At 47.7% G+C, this 15683-nt stretch overlaps 1 protein-coding gene across 5 annotated transcripts in view; it reads right to left on the bottom strand.

Moving 5' to 3' along the window:
• PIP5K1C (phosphatidylinositol-4-phosphate 5-kinase type 1 gamma) overlaps nucleotides 1-15683 on the bottom strand; it is a 74114-nt gene that overhangs the window by 21906 nt on the left and 36525 nt on the right. For all 5 annotated transcript variants that reach the window (XM_039515546.1, XM_039515545.1, XM_039515544.1 and 2 more), the window contains exons 2-7: nucleotides 11453-11484; nucleotides 7190-7282; nucleotides 6728-6858; nucleotides 5900-6017; nucleotides 3307-3459; nucleotides 546-845 (exon numbers count right to left, since the gene is read on the bottom strand). In XM_039515546.1, coding sequence (XP_039371480.1) covers nucleotides 546-845; nucleotides 3307-3459; nucleotides 5900-6017; nucleotides 6728-6858; nucleotides 7190-7282; nucleotides 11453-11484 — 827 coding nt within the window. The remainder of the gene's footprint in view (nucleotides 1-545; nucleotides 846-3306; nucleotides 3460-5899; nucleotides 6018-6727; nucleotides 6859-7189; nucleotides 7283-11452; nucleotides 11485-15683) is intronic.

Below are 15683 nucleotides of genomic sequence, written 5' to 3' on the forward strand. Positions count from 1 at the left end.
TTAATCACCCTTTGTTTCAACACAACATACTTCTAACCGTCGGATCTCAGACACCCTTGCCATTGGTCGTTTGGGTGGGTTGTGGGATGGCAGAGTTTACAAGGGGCCCATCATCTGCTGCACACTGTACAGCAGAAGCTTGTTCACGAATTCACCCCAATGGCAGAAGCTTGTTCACGAATTCACCCCAATGACCCAGTTCTGGATGACTGAATTGTGTGAACTGGAGAATAAGTGAACAAATGTGATAGGAAGAACCAAGAATACCGCAGCACACGGCAAGCTGTGTCCCTGGGAGCCAAGTGTCATTTGGTTTTATGACATTTTGTAGGACACTAATGAATGTTCTGAAACTAGCAGAGTACCATGAGCCTGAACTACTGCACTCCGCTTTTGGGTGAGCTGAGAACTGGGGTGGAGGCAGCTGGCTTTGGGGCTTACAGATTAATGAGCTAACAAAAGCCTGGGACAGTCCATCTTGGTTACCGCTGCCTGAGAGCTACACAGTCAGTCAGTCCAGCTTTCTAGGTTTACCTTGCCCTTACCAAGCAGTCTCGCTGCAGCGTTTTCACCAGCGCACTGAAGGTGTCTGTGTCCAGCATTAGGCCTTCCGGCATGTCCTGCATGAAGTCCAGGTCCTTGAAAGTGGGGCTGGATTTCTCCTTCTCCTTCTTGGATGCCCGGCGTTTGTAGGTTGAACCTTTCAGGTCAAATTTGAGGTGCATTTTCACCACCCGGGGCAGGATATTGTTCATCACCACCACCCGAATGTTCTTGCCTCCCGACTGAACGCAGTACAGTCCATAGAACTTTGGCAGCAAGGTCCGTGGGTTCTGGTTCAGGTTCTGCAGTGGGGCAAGGTTAGAAAGAGCCATTGTGAAAAACAACTGCTTTGCTCAGTGCAGAACCCAAGCTCAGATTGGCTTTGGGAAGAGTTTGAAGTCTAGCATCTGCACATCCAGAATTTAATTTTTACCTTGACAGCTTTGCACAAGAAAGATTCCAAACAAGCTCCAACTAACCATTTGAATGGCTCCACCTAGGGCCTGGCTTTACAAACTGGAAGGATTGCTATGCCTTGACTTGCCTATAGAAAATCAGATTTTGCACCTCTCTCTGGGCAAATAGCCAAGTTTGGGAACTCCCAAACAGATTTCCCCACAAACTGCAGCTAAGGAAAGGGAAACCTAAGCAAACCCCCCCCACACACCCCCAAACTAGTTAGTGGGAATTTAAAGTTTTAAAATATCAAATATCCTCATCCAATTGGAGATCTTACAACTATGAACTGTTCCCTAGCTCAGAACAAACCAATGGCGTAACATTTATTACAACATCTCTATGAAGCCTCTCCAGCAGGAAATACTATCATCTCATCTTACCTTTAATAGAAAGAGCCAAATTTATAAACAAACAGTCTGCCAGAGAGATCAGTTAACCCACCCCGCTGTCAGGCCCATTTTAGGCAATCATGTTATTAGGAATATCACATCACAAACCCGGTTTGCTTGTCAGCGCTGGGAGGCTGTTAAAAGGAAACAAAGAGCTATACATGCTACATGAAAGAAGAGATGAACCTGCCAGGTTTCAAGACAAAGGAAAGCAGAAGCACAGCAAGTGTATGAAATTTTAATGCCCTTCATCTCATCTTTCCTCACTAGACCCACGAGTGAGTTTTCGTTCTGAGCGTGTCAGTCGATACGGTGCCGTACAAAGCCACCACTGCCAGCCAGCAGCTGAAAGCAGAACTCCACTTTCCAGAGTTAGAGCAACTCAGCACCAACCACCCTGGTGTCTTGTCTGTTTCAGGTCGTTTTACACCTCCGATGAGTTTCAGATAGCAGCAGGGAGACCCCATAGCAATTAGCACAGTGTAACCTTACAAAATATCAGACAACAGCACAAGCGCTTTACAACAAGTCCAGAAGTCATGCTTGAGCCTCCAATTATTTTTATTATCCAATCATCTAAAGTTCCTGGGACAAGAGAGTCTAGTTACTACTTCCGTTTGAGATGTCCTAATCCTAGCAGCCCTGCCTACCATGCTGCACATGTTCAGACAGAGTAACATTTTCAAAAGCTCTTAAGTGATTTAGCTGCTTAAATCCCATTTTCAAAAGTGAGCCATTGACTTTCAGTCACACTCTGGAGCCTAGGTGCCTCTGAATAATAATTCCTAGCTCGTATCTAGCTCCTTTATTCAGTAATTCTCAAAGCACTTTACAACGGGAAGGAAGTATCACACCCATTTTACAGATGGGGAAACTGAGGCACTGGGAGCAGAAATGGCTTGGCCAAGGTCACCCAGCAGGCCAGTGAGATAGCCAGAAATAGAATTCAGGTCGCCCCAGTCCCAGTCCAGTGCTCCGAGTGAGGCAGGGATCTGGAGGAATATAGCTCATCAGGCATTTAAAGACTACTACGATGCACACATACAAGGGGCAGAGTGAAGGTCGGGTGGGTAACCTTAGCTCTGGCATTTCCATAGCACAGTGCTTCCCCTTTGCAGGCTTCAGGTTCTTTGAATGCAGTTTGGACCCTAAGATGCAGCTGTGTAGGAGGAGATGCTTTCTGCCACTGGGGGAACCCACCTTGCCTGGTACAGTGGGCTCCTGTTGTGGTTCTCTTGTTTTCTTCTCCTGGCAAGGCTCTGCTGAGCCCCAGTGCATGGCCATGCTAACCCACCATGCTGCTGCGCTGTAGAGCAACCCACAGTCTGGTGTCGGTTAGAAGATGCCAGGCTGCAGCCACAGGCTGATACAGGCAAAGGCTTCAGCTGACAGACTGGTACCAGGGCCTGTCGACGGCAAGGACCCACTACAATAGAACAGCCCATTGCTAAGCAGATCTCTGTTAAGCAGCACACACACAGGGGAAATTCAGGAAACAGCAGGGATGGGTACTCCCGAAACAAACATGCTTGGGAGCTGCACAAAAGCAGGGCAATAACACACCCACTCTGCCACACAGCTGCCTTCACAAACCTAGGAGCGTCTGATAGGAGAAAGTTTCATCCCTTAAGGCCTCCAACAGTTAAGGCTTGATAATCTGCTATCCTGGGATACAACAGCAGTAAAGCAGGAGGGTGGTGCAAATACTTGTCAGGACATGGCTCAGCTGCCTCCAGGTTTCAAGTGAGTAGAATTTTGTTTCCATGTCAGACTTCACAATAGGCTGTTCATTCTGTCACGTGTGCTTGGCAGGCGGGCAAAGAAAGCCCTGCTGGGTTACCAACCACCCCCCTTTGTGGTGCTGCAGACAGGCAAGCTGTACATTCCTCCCACAAACCACAGCCCTGATACGCACCATGTAGTAGCCAGGAAGAAGTTTCTGTAAGAATTCCGCTTCCTTGTGCATCACAGTTTTTATGATGAACTCATCATCACTGGTGACATAGAAGAGGGAGCCGCTGGCACCAGGGTTCGACAGCTCAATCAGAGGCTCGTTACATAACGAATACTAGGAAGGAAAGAAAAAAAAAAAGATGCCATTCATATACCAAATGATAAGCTATGACCAGAATAATACACCTGCAAGGCATTCCTAAGGCACCACCCCACGGAATCTAGATCAAGAGGTCTGGGATATTAAGCAGTGAACCTTAAACTGGAGTTAGGTCTCTCAGTGGGTTACAGAGAGCTGCAGACATTACAGTCCAGAGTGCCCCGACTGCTCACAGAGTCAAGCTAATCTGCCTGTCCTCAGTAACACCCAGGCTGCATAAGGACATCAAATCTTTTTAATGTTTTGTGCCCTGTACCACCACCACATATAGGGTTCTTTCCCTCAGTGTGTTAATGTGCGTGCAGACAGAAAGATCAGATTTAAAGAGTCAAGCCAGCTTGTTCAGCGTTCTGTGTGCTGCAGTGCCAGAGAGGAACAAAATGCACTGCCTGTTCCCAAGACTAAAGCTCTCCCATGTGCTCAAACATTAAAGATACATGGTTTGCAGAGGCGTCCCTCACACCCTCAGTGCAGCAACTGAGAGAGGTGGGAACCCACCCGCTCCCCAGAAAACTCATGTATCAGTAGGCATGTGGTAATTATGCTTCCTTGTATTCAGAACCCAATCCTGGAGAACAGAGCAAGGACTAGAAATCTGAACAGCAAGTTCTCAGAGCAGAATGTGCATGAGGAGCAGAAGGGAGGAGGAGGTGTTATGTGGATACAATAGCCCAAAAACATTTGCATATGTCAGACAAAAGGGGTTAGGGCAACATTATGTAGGAGCTGATATTTGAAGAAGGTAAGGCAGGGTAAAGCAGACAATACAGAAGGGACATAATCAGAGCGATACATTAAATGCTATCATTACATGCTGAAAACAGCTTTCAGCACTGCATGGATTAACGATCCAAGACTTTACCAACTTAATTATCTCATGCATAATTAAAAGGCATTCACTGCTGTGGTGGGCCAGAGAATGGAGAAGCAGTGGCTGCAAATCAGATCTGTGACCTTTGGAATTCAGGCAGGCTCTCTCCCTCCCCCAAGTTTGTAACCACTATCATCAAATCAGCAAGCATTATCCCAGATGGCACAGATGGGGATTTCTCTTGTTGTCAAGCAGCCCCATCATACCGGCTCATTTTTGCTGGTATGTTTTCAGTCCTCATTTCTGACTAGCTGCAGATATGGGCAAAGTGGTTACATAAAAATGGCACCTTCTTAAGATCTGCTCCCGCCTCCAACAAACTTTGCCTTGCTACCAGCAAGACGAGGTGCAACCACTTACACACAGGAGCCAACTTTAACGGAGGCCTGACCTACGCTTAGGTTTTAAACTGACATTGCTCAGGGGTAGGAAAAGTTCACAACAGACACTGTAGTTAAGCCCCATCCCCTAGTGTGGGCACAACTAGGTAGACGGAAGAATTCTTCCATCACTAGCTACCACCTCTCGGAGAGGTGAATTAACAACAGCGATGGGAAAACCCCTTTGTCACAGTAGGAAGCAGCTACACTATAGCAATGCCGTAGCTGCGTCACTCCAGCACCCATAGTGTAGACATGGTCTTAGTCTATTCCAAATCCAGTCAGTGACCTGACGGGAGAATACTGGTTAGCCCTGACGAGCCATTTCAGCTCTAGGAGAGCAAGTTGGAGTCTATTCTGATTTTCACGTTACCAAGTGTTAACTACTCTCAGATTGTTAAATCTTTATTACTGGGGATGATGCATGAGGCAGAAAACATCTTCCCTGAGGTCCCGAGGGAGTTTAGAATACTCATCTTTTTTTCTTGTAGACAGAATACATTCGTTGCATTATCAGTGAGTAACAGACATGGAACCCCACCATATCACTGTAACCAAATGTGCTTTAAAGACTCCATGACAGTAGATTATTCCATTCTTCCTTTAACAGAGGGTGCCCCAATAGACCTCATTCGCTGGGAATGGACTCAGCAAACCGAAGCAGAAACACCAGAAGACCAGGCACCTCTCGGACCCACTCTTCCAGCTGGTCTTTCTCCCAGATTGTACAAGAAGAGAAGCACCACCACAGACTTCTTCACATTTGGGATCTGCTTGATGTACAGGATCAGAGATTCTCTCTAATCCCAGCACTTATCTCAGTCTCCAGCTACCAAATATTAGTTAGAGGATGTTTGGCTTCCTCCTCTATGTTCTCTCCTCAAATTTGACTTCAACTGCCCCTGTGATATTGACCCAGTCACTTGACTCCATGCCTCAGTTTCCCCCAGCTATTAGCTGGAGACTGAATTTAATAAAAATCCAAGGAAACCCCCTAATCTCGTTCAGCTGACTGGTCACATATCAGTCTGTGGTATGGCTTTCCCCCATCTTCACTTCTGCTGAGGCTTCAAGTAAAGCAGTTATATCCAAGCCCATTCATACCTAGTACTAACCCCAGAGAAATAAAGAACTCCACACATACCAAATAATCATCTGGACGAATTCCAAAGAGCTCCCGGAAGTACCGAAAAGCCACGGGTGCATAGGTTTTGAACCTGAAGTCAGGGTAGTGGTGAGCTGGAGTGAGGTTACTTCCTTCACTGCATGGAAAGGACACAAAGAGCAGGCATGTTATTTCACATTAACGCCTCGCGTACTTGCACATTTACACCCAGCCAGTTAATAGATATGAAAAAAAGGCAAATTGAGCTTTGTAAAAAGGCATCCCAAGAAGCCACCAGCCTAAGCACAAAGATCTTGCCTGACCTCATCAGGACATTAGCAAAAAGATCTAACATTTTAACCACCTGGCAAGGAAACACTCACTCCTTGGGAAGAGAGAGCAGAAGTTTGCAAGGCTAGACGTATTTACGTACAGAATCTAGTTTCTGTAAGCCCTGCACATTAACAGCTCAGCCATGCAATAGCTGAAGTGGTCCAATGAATATTGTTGGCTCAGAGGGTTTCCTCAGTACAAAGAAGTGTCAGACAAAAGGGTGGAGGTGAAAGGGTGTCTGGAGGTGAAAATTCCACCTAGGTAGGTTAAAAAGGACGACAATTATAAAGGCAACGAAAGCTTCAAGGCTAACAAGCCCAGTAAGCAGCTAGATCACAGCCCATCGTAAATCTAACCCCATCTCTTGAGCTGCAGCACCATGATTCCTAATGCTTCCAGTAATGTGCTGGTAAGAAATAGGTGCACACTTGAAATTCTGAGGACCCACCTTTCTGCTTCGAGTGAAGCCCCTCTAAATCAGCATGACGGAAGGAAACAGCCAGCCCCTGCATTGTGTTTCACTTGTCCACTTACCTGGGGAAGAAAATGCTCTCCACCACGTAAAAATCCTGCATCAGGACATCTCTCTCCGGCTTGGAGCTCAGGTTCCCCACCGTGTAACCAATACCCAGCTGGATGGCCCCCTTCAGAGTGGTCGAAGTGGTCTAGCCAAAGGAAAAGAGCAGTCAGTGCACCTTCACTGTACGTTACAGCAACAGCCCCCACATACAGGTAACCCTGCTGCTCTGGGATCATGCTGATGTGGGAGGTGTCAGATATTAGCTGCTTTGTAAGAGACCAACACTCTAGACTGCCTCAGGTTTCTATAGAATGATCGAGGTCAGCACAATACACTGCAGGGAAATCTAATCACATTGGTTGGCCAATTGCACACCTGTATTCCCCATTTGTTTCTTGATTCTAGTCTAGTCTATTCTCAACCTCCCACTTGTACGAGTGGCCACTACCCTCCAGAAATCAAGCAAGAGATTAAACCTTTTTGTAGGTAGTTTCGCCAGAAGCATCAACTCCTCGATGACCTATCTTCTTTCCTTGGCCAACTCCAGGCTGTCCTGGTAATGATGGGGCCTGGGAAAGAGAAGAAGTTTTCAGGTCAAAGTGGTGAAGAAAAGCTACGCTAGCGAAAGGAAGAGAAGAGACACAGTGGCACAGTAAGGACTGAGGGGCTGTGGTTACAAGGAATGCAATGGTCTGCATTTATTCCTGTGTAAAGATCTGCCGAGTGCATACAGATGTATTTGGCCCCAGCAAGCTTTAAACACTAAATTATACACCCCTCAGAATGAGAGGAGAGTTGGTAGCCAGCAGGTCTGTTTCTCACACACAGAACTGTGGATCTTGACATACTGGGAGGAGGGATGGTCTTGGGTTAAGACACTGGATTGGGACTCAGAGCTGGGAAACAAACCTAGAACTATCAGACTCCCTGTGTAAAAGCCAGAAAGGACCATCCTGATCCTCTGACCTCCTGTATAATGGAGGCCAGCGAACTCCCGCAAAACAATTCATGTCAGTGCCTCGGTCCCCCATTTGTAAAACTCGCGATACTTCCTGTCACGGAGTGTGGGGGAGTCAGGGCCCTGCAACCTCCACTTCCTGCGATGCACTGAGACTCTCAGCCGGCCAGTAAAACAGAAGGTTTATTAGACAACAGGAACATAGTCCCAAGCAGGGCTTGTAGGTACAACCAGGATCCCTCAGTCAGGTCCCTCTGGGGGGCAAGGAGCTTAGACCCCAGACTTGGGGTTCCTGCCTCTTCCCAGCCAGCCCAAAACAAACTAAAAACCTCTCCAGTCGGCTCTCTTCCTTTGTCCAGCTTCCCAGGCAAAGGTGTTGACTCCCCCCACCCACTTCCTGGCTCAGGTACCGTCCCTCACTTAAAAGTCATCCCGTGCTCTCCCATCCCCCATGCAGACAGCCCCAGTAAAACCAGACGACAGTCCCAGGTCAGTCCGCCCTGCTCCCTACTGCGTCACACTTCCCCAGCTCACAGGGTAATGGGAGAATAACTGCATTCATGTTTGTGGGGTGCTCAGGCACTGTGGGGATGTGAATCAAATACACCTCTACCTCGATATAACGCTGTCCTCAGGAGCCAAAAAATCTTACCGTGTTATAGGTGAAACCGCGTTATATCGAACTTGCTTTGATCCGCTGGAGTGCGCAGCCCCGCCCCACTCCGGAGCGCTGCTTTACTGCGTTATATCCGAATTCGTGTTATATCGGGTCGCATTATATCGGGGTGGAGGTGTACTAGCCAGACTGATCAGTCTTTAAACACCCCATTCAGATAAGTACCAGGCCATTTGGGCTTCAGAGCTCAACGCCAACCCCTTATACTCCATCTGAAAGCCAGCAAGCAGAGCAGATAATGAATCACCAGTGTTGAGTTCATGGGGAGATACTTCACTGAAGCAAGCTGCTGTTTACAATTGATTCACCAAGCCAGGTGAATTGCTGTAATTGTTGCAGTTTCCGCCAACGTGCGTAAAGTGCGGTCTGAGTGCCAACACTAAAAAAAAAAAAGTTTTTTTTCCTCCTGCTAACAATAGCTCATCTCAATTGATTAGACTCTGCCTGTTGGTATGCATACTTCCACCTTTTCATGTTCTCTGTATGTATAAATATCTCCTGTCTGTGTGTTCCATTCTATGCATCCGAAGAAGTGAGCTGTAGCTCACGAAAGCTCATGCTAAAATAAATTTGTTAGTCTTTAAGGTGCCACAAGTACTCCTGTTTTTTTTGCGGATATAGACTAACACGGCTGCTACTCTGAACACTAAAATGATCGCTGTCCCCTCCGCTCTTCTGTCCCGTCTCTCTCTACCCAGTCTTTTCTCCATCTGCTCCTTCTAGAATCAGCAGCAGAGCTGTACACATCAAGCCAACTGCACATTGTAAAATTCAAGGCAGTGTTTCTCTGCAGTCCCATCCACCTATAAACAGCTCTGCCTTGGAGTGCTGCTTTAATGACTCTGCAGCTGCCCACTACCATTGGTGATTAAGAAGCATCACAGGCAGCCAACAACATTCAGTGGACTCGCCACATACATTTAGGGGGAGAAATCGTGCTTGAGCATTCTGCTTCTGTGAAGCCATTAACAAACAGCCAGGTCTTTAGACAAGACTAATCTAGGCACAATATGTAATGACCCCAGGCAGTCTCTCATGGAGGAACACCGCACCAGGGGTATTGGTCTATGCTGCAGCACTTAATGATTTATCAACACCGATGTTTACAATAAAGGGAGTGTGATTCTATTCAGACTGCAGCAAAGTACTGCAATATTTCCTTCCAATTACCCAAGCTGCTAGAGTGCCTTCTGGACAGGACCAACTGGATGCCTTTACTTCTTTCTATAAAGATCTATGTAGTCTTGGACATTTCTACAGCAGACGCCAGCCATTCTGACTACCATTACTCCACACGTCATTAACGTTGCATTTTGCATCTTCCACCTAATGACCTCAAAACTCACTACAAATATGAACTGATCCGTTGCAATCACACCCCATGCTGTGGGTAATTAACCCCATTTTACACATTGACCAACAAAGTCACACAGCAAGTAAGAGCTGGGGATAGAGGGCAGGGGCTCGACCCCCAGGCCCTTGTTCTAACCATAACAGAGCATTTCCTCTCTCAGAGAGGACTGGATATTTGTGCAATGAAAGAAGAAGTTAGCCATTCTCATACCCCCAAATCAACACCTAGTGGGAAATTAAACTTCTGGACAGGCTATCGTACTCCCAGAGCCATTGCTTTATAGAAAATTATAATTATTGTTAGGCGTTTAAATGAGGGCCCATCACGGTATCTGGGTGCCTACACACAATGACCCCCCCACCAATCCGTATTACTCAAAGTCTGACATAGCTGGACCAAACAAAAACTGGCTGAACACTGCCCTAGAGGCCAGCACACGGGATCCTCCCTGCTGCCAGCTGTGGTGTTTAACTCCAGAAAGCAAGAGCGACTTAGCAAACTAAAACCGATCGTAGCTAATGAGTGAGAGAGGGGTGATCCCTGAGATCCATCCCCTATGTAATTAATAATCAGCTCTTCTATTGTGCTTAGTAACATCTAGTTTTCACATAGTGCTTTTCATCAGATCTCAAAGCATTTTACAAAAGAGGTCAACATCATCATCCCCATTTTACAGATGGGAAACTGAAGCACAGGGAGGGGAAGGGGCTTGCCCAAGGTCTTTCAGCAGGCTAGTGGCGGCGTCAGGAACTTAGAACCCAGGTCTGCTGAGTCTGTCCAGTGCTCTACCCACCTGACCACACTGACACACATTCAGGACTTTTCAAATTGCACCTAGAAGCCAATCAATGGCGCACTGGGGAGATACACACACAATAGCCCACCTCACCCAAGACATTTATAGCAGCTTTTATCATATTTGTTTTATTCTACAACCACTAAATCTGCACAATATTACATAACAGTTAGCAAAGGGAGAAAAATTAAAGCATAAACAAGAATGAGATGGATTTTAAGGTGAGATTTCAAAGAGCTGATACAGCGCACACACTCAGTGGCAGCTCTCAGAGCTGCGGAGCAGCCTCTCGTACCAAGAGCAGTGGGATTGTCGAAAGGTACAGAGACAAGTGGTAGGTGAGTAGTGCCACTGAGTATGCGCGCGCCACGAAAAGGTTGGGGACCACTGCTCTAAATAAAAAGAATTCTCAGCCATGCTTGTAACAATTTCCAGTGCTCCATTCTGACTCAAAAAAAACGAGGAGTCCTTGTGAACCCACTTCATCAGATGCATGAAGTGAAAAATACAGGAGCAGGTATAAATACATGAAAGGACATTCTAGCCTTCAGAGTGAGAATCCCTGAATATTACATAGATTAATTGGTGGGTCTCAGTCCAGTTCCAAATGGTCGTATCAACATCACAAAATCCATCACCATAATTTGCCCTATCACTGCCAGTCAGCAGACAGAAGGGCTGAATGGATCATGAAAGATACTCTCCCCAGGTGTGATCACTATAGGTCAAAAACACCCCGCCCCCCAATTCCTTGACCTGCTGCCAGCCATGCTGTAGGAAGCTAGAGGACCTCATTCTCCTAGGCTGCCAACCTGGCACCTTCATCAACACCAAGATTTACTTAAAAAACCATGAATCTTCCACCTTCCTCCATTTCAACTGTGCACCATAAAAGCTCTATTTGTGTTCTCTCCCCCCCTCTGCAGAAGGTTTTAAACAGCGGTATGCAACTCACCTCAGTGAGGGCCGTCTTCTTCAGTGCCAGACCTGAGGAGAGAAGAACAGGAGGTCAGTAGGAGGATGGTCACAGGCTCTTTGCAGGTGCATTTATCCCAACAGCTGATCAGTCAAGCAAATAGCCAGAAAAAACAAGGCAGTAATTTTTTGCCCAGCTTTCATTTCTGCAAGTGCAGGGGTCCCAAGTTAAAGAACAAGCCTGGACAATTTGGTTTTTAGAAGCTCATAGGGTGCTTATGTCTTCTTTCTTGGCTGTTGGTGGTGGTTTTACTCTAAAAATATGTTACATAGTTGACATAACTTTCCCCTACTTCTTGCTGCTCCTCCAGTAATGGGACTGTGCTACACTGTAGAATTATTTAAAGCCCAAAGAGGAGTGCTCTCTTCTAGCCACTCAACAAGAGGAAAGACTGGTCTGAACTGAGCCCCAGATCTACTTAAAGAATCCCACGCCCACTAATGCATTAGCCTTCACAGCACCCTGGTGAGGAAGAAAGTATTATTCCCATTTTACAGACAAGGAACTGAGGCCCAGATTAAATGACTTGCCTAAAGTCACACAGGAAGGCAAAGTCTGAGCACATCCCACTAGCACCTTAACACAAGCCTGTCCTTTTCCCACCTTAGCTATAGTCCAACTTTGCAGACTGAGCCACGCATGGTTCTAAATGAGAACAGCCCCCTCTGCTGTCTGAACCAGAGCACGCTAACAGAACAAGGGGCCCTTACAATGGGATAATGCAGCACTACTGAATGTTCATTCAAAGCGCGTGCACACGCACAAAACACGAAAGAAAAAAACCCAAACCCAGTATCAACAGCTCAACCAGCCCTAATTCTGGAGAATTATGGCTTTCATGAAGCTGACCCTGGATGACTTCAAGCATCAGGAGCGGCTTAAAAAGGAGCCTTTTCGGCAATACACCACACCCCCCAGAGCTGCCCTAAGGGCTTGCAAGTTAAGCAAGTAACCCTCTCCTTAACTGGAGAGTTCTGCCGGACGAGCCAATGTGCTAACTGGGAGGGAAAAGCCCTTTTTAAAAAGAAGAAATAATGATTTCGCTGTGAGGCTGCCTAACTAGCGTTACCTGCTTCCAGTTACCTGGTTTGAGAGAGACACAGGCCTTGTACACGCTTCCAGGCTCACAGGAACGATAGGATCAGCAGACTATTGAACAATCCTTAATCCTTCTAAATGAAGGATTTCATGTTGCAAAGCAGAACACTGAAATTCCTTCTGCACAGAACAAAGGCTTCATACACACACACCCCCAACTTAACCTGCCCTTGAACCACCAGGCAGACGTGTAACTGATGCAGCTCCTGCTTATGGCCTAAATGCAGATTTCCTACAGTCTAAGGGAGTAGCTGTTTCAGCAAGGCAGGAGGAGCAAGAGGATGTTTCTGTCCAAGAGCAGTGCAGGCCAAGGGAGCCAGCGCTGTTGATCAGACTTTCCCATTTGGTCAGACATTATGGAACTAACGCAGCTTGACCCAAAAGCCCTTCAGAAAGAGAGGGGATGCTCTCAGTAAGTTGGGATGTGCCATGCTCACCCTTCTTGAAGAGCCGAGAGAGATTCAACCAAGTGGCAGTACTACAAGATCTGGTTCAAAATTAGTATCAACAAGAACAGAGATTAGCAGGAACATCCTAATATGGTGCTGATGCCACAACAATGCATCTACAGGGTCCTATGACAAGGGCACCCTTCCGTTATATTTCAGGAAACAGATCTAACAACAGAAAGAAAAGTGCTGGGCCCTTTCTGAACAGATGCTAGAACAGGAGTGGGCAAACTTTTTGGCCTGAGGGCCACATGGGGGTTCCGAAACTGTATGGAGGGCCAGGTAGGGAAGGCTGTGCCTCCCCAAACAGCCTGGCCCGCTCAGAACCGACCCCCTATCCAACACCCCCCCATTCCAGCTACTTGTCCCCTGACCACCCCCTCCCAGGACCCCACCCCCTCTCCGTCCCCCGCTCCCTGTCCCCTGACTGCCTCGCCCTCTATCCACACCCCTGCCAGACCCCCTGGGACGCCCATGCCTATCCAACCCCCCCGTTCCTCATCCCCTGATTACTCCCCCCTCACAACCTCTGCCCCATCCAACTGCTCCCTATCCCCTGGCTGCCCCCCAAGGGCCTCCTGCCCCTTATCCAACCCCCCCTCTCCTCACCCCCTTACCATGCCACTCAGAGCAACAGGGCTGACAACCGTGCCACCTGGCAGGAGCCAGCCACGCCGCAGCACTGCCCAGCGGAAGATTGCAGTGCCACCGCCCAGAGCACTGGCAGCACGGCGAGCTGAGGCTGCAGGACGGTCCCATGGGCCACATCTGGCCTGTAGTTTTCCCACCTCTGTGCTAGAAGATGATCTCATTTGTTTTTAAATATTCCTGTTGAAGAACAAGCCAAAGTTTTACCACTGCATCCACGGCCCAAGATCCACGTGTTAGCAATATGAGGAGACCTGGCATCAACAGGCCAACAGTGGCTTCCACAGAACAGGTCTAGGCAACCTGGTGCTTTGAACAGTGATGGCAGGCTGACCACCCCCGGGGCTCCCCATGTTGCTAGCACAGCTGGAGCTGAACCGGACGTAGGTAGATTGCCCTAGGCAAACAGAACCGCTTATATCAGGGGTCGGCAACCTTTCAGAAGTGATGTGTCAAGTTTTCATTTATTCACTTTAAGGTTTTCCGTGCCAGTAATACATTTTACATTTACAGGGGCCGGCGGACGGAACCCCAGACTGGCAGTGGGCTGCTCAACCTGCTGCTGGTCTGGGGTTCCATCCGCCGGCCCCTGCCAGTCAGCGTCCCCACCACCGGCCCCGCTCAGCCCACTGCCAGCCCAGGGTTCCGTCCATCCAGGCCAGCAGCCGGGACCCCAGGCCGCAGTGGAGCCCCCGGGACCGGTGGCCAGGACCCTGGCTGGCAGGGGGCCGGCAGACAGAACCCCAGGCCGGCAGCAGAGTCCCACTGAAAATCAGCGCGCGTGCCACCTTTGGCACACGTGCCATAGGTTGCTGACCCGTGGCTTATATCTTATTCAAGTGCAACAGGTAAATGACAAGTAGGAAGGATGGGCAGAAAGGCCCTGGATTCCATTCCACTGCACTGCACAAAGATACTGTTCTTTGCATAAATCGTATCGCTCACTCCCACTTCAGAGCTCCTAGGACTAACTTCTGCTAGGATGACAAGCAGTTCAGAAAATCCTTTCACAACCTTTCTAGGTCACAACATGGTCCTGTGCCTGTGCTGCTTATCCAGACCGTAAGTTCCTCAGGACAAGGCCTCTCTTCTCAATGCCAACAGACATGCCATCTACTTGAAGGCATGATTCAAAGGGCCAGATTCTGCTTCCAGTTACACCAGCATAGCCTTGTTGAAGTCAATGGAGGTGCACAGTGTAACAGAGCAGAATCTGAACCAGAGGCTACGTTTTCTATGCTGACGTAGGAAGGTAGAGGCTAAGGCCCCTTTTGCTACAGCTTTGTATTCCATGGGAGTTAATCTTTCTGCACATTGTCCAAATTCCAGAGCAAGAGATTATCTTTAATTTTGTGATAATTACCACAAGCTGCTTTAGTGCCCAGCATCTGGAGTGTCGAATGTTGTCTGTGTTCCAAGTGCAGAGTCTGCACTGATTGTCTGGAGTAGGGGTGATCAAACCAACCACCTGGGGCAAGGGATCACCGCTCTTTGGAACACATTTTGTTTCGGGGGATAACAGCGTTGACAAAAAAATCGGCTTTCAAAACAAACAAAGTAGTCTGGGCAGAAACTGAAAGTATTCCATTGGCTACTCAGTGTGCAGCATTAGGCTGTGCTTATCTCTTAAGTAAGCTGACAGATGGCCTGGTGAAAAAAAACTGACAACTTTAGCTACAGGGGTAATATAGCCAGGACACAGCACCTGGGTTTATGGATGAGCTGGAGCTCTCCTTTAGGAAGTTTCCACACTGAACAAGCTAATTGAAACAGTCTTACTCAATGTAACTCCAGAAGTCCATATTCACATGGGAGAATTTTCAAGGCAGCCACTTCACACAAAGGCTACTCTACTGTAACTCCAACTCTCGGCCTGTCTCCATCTCAGCCCTTGTTTTTTGCAATGTATGTTCTGTACATTTGACTGACTTTTTTACAACATCCAGAGCTGAGAATTCTGATTGCAGCACAATGCAATTCCCATCTCTGTTTGATTTAACCCTTAACCCTTCCCT

The sequence above is a fragment of the Mauremys reevesii genome, linkage group 26 (genome assembly GCF_016161935.1).
Source record: "Mauremys reevesii isolate NIE-2019 linkage group 26, ASM1616193v1, whole genome shotgun sequence".
Lineage (NCBI taxonomy): Eukaryota > Metazoa > Chordata > Testudines > Geoemydidae > Mauremys > Mauremys reevesii.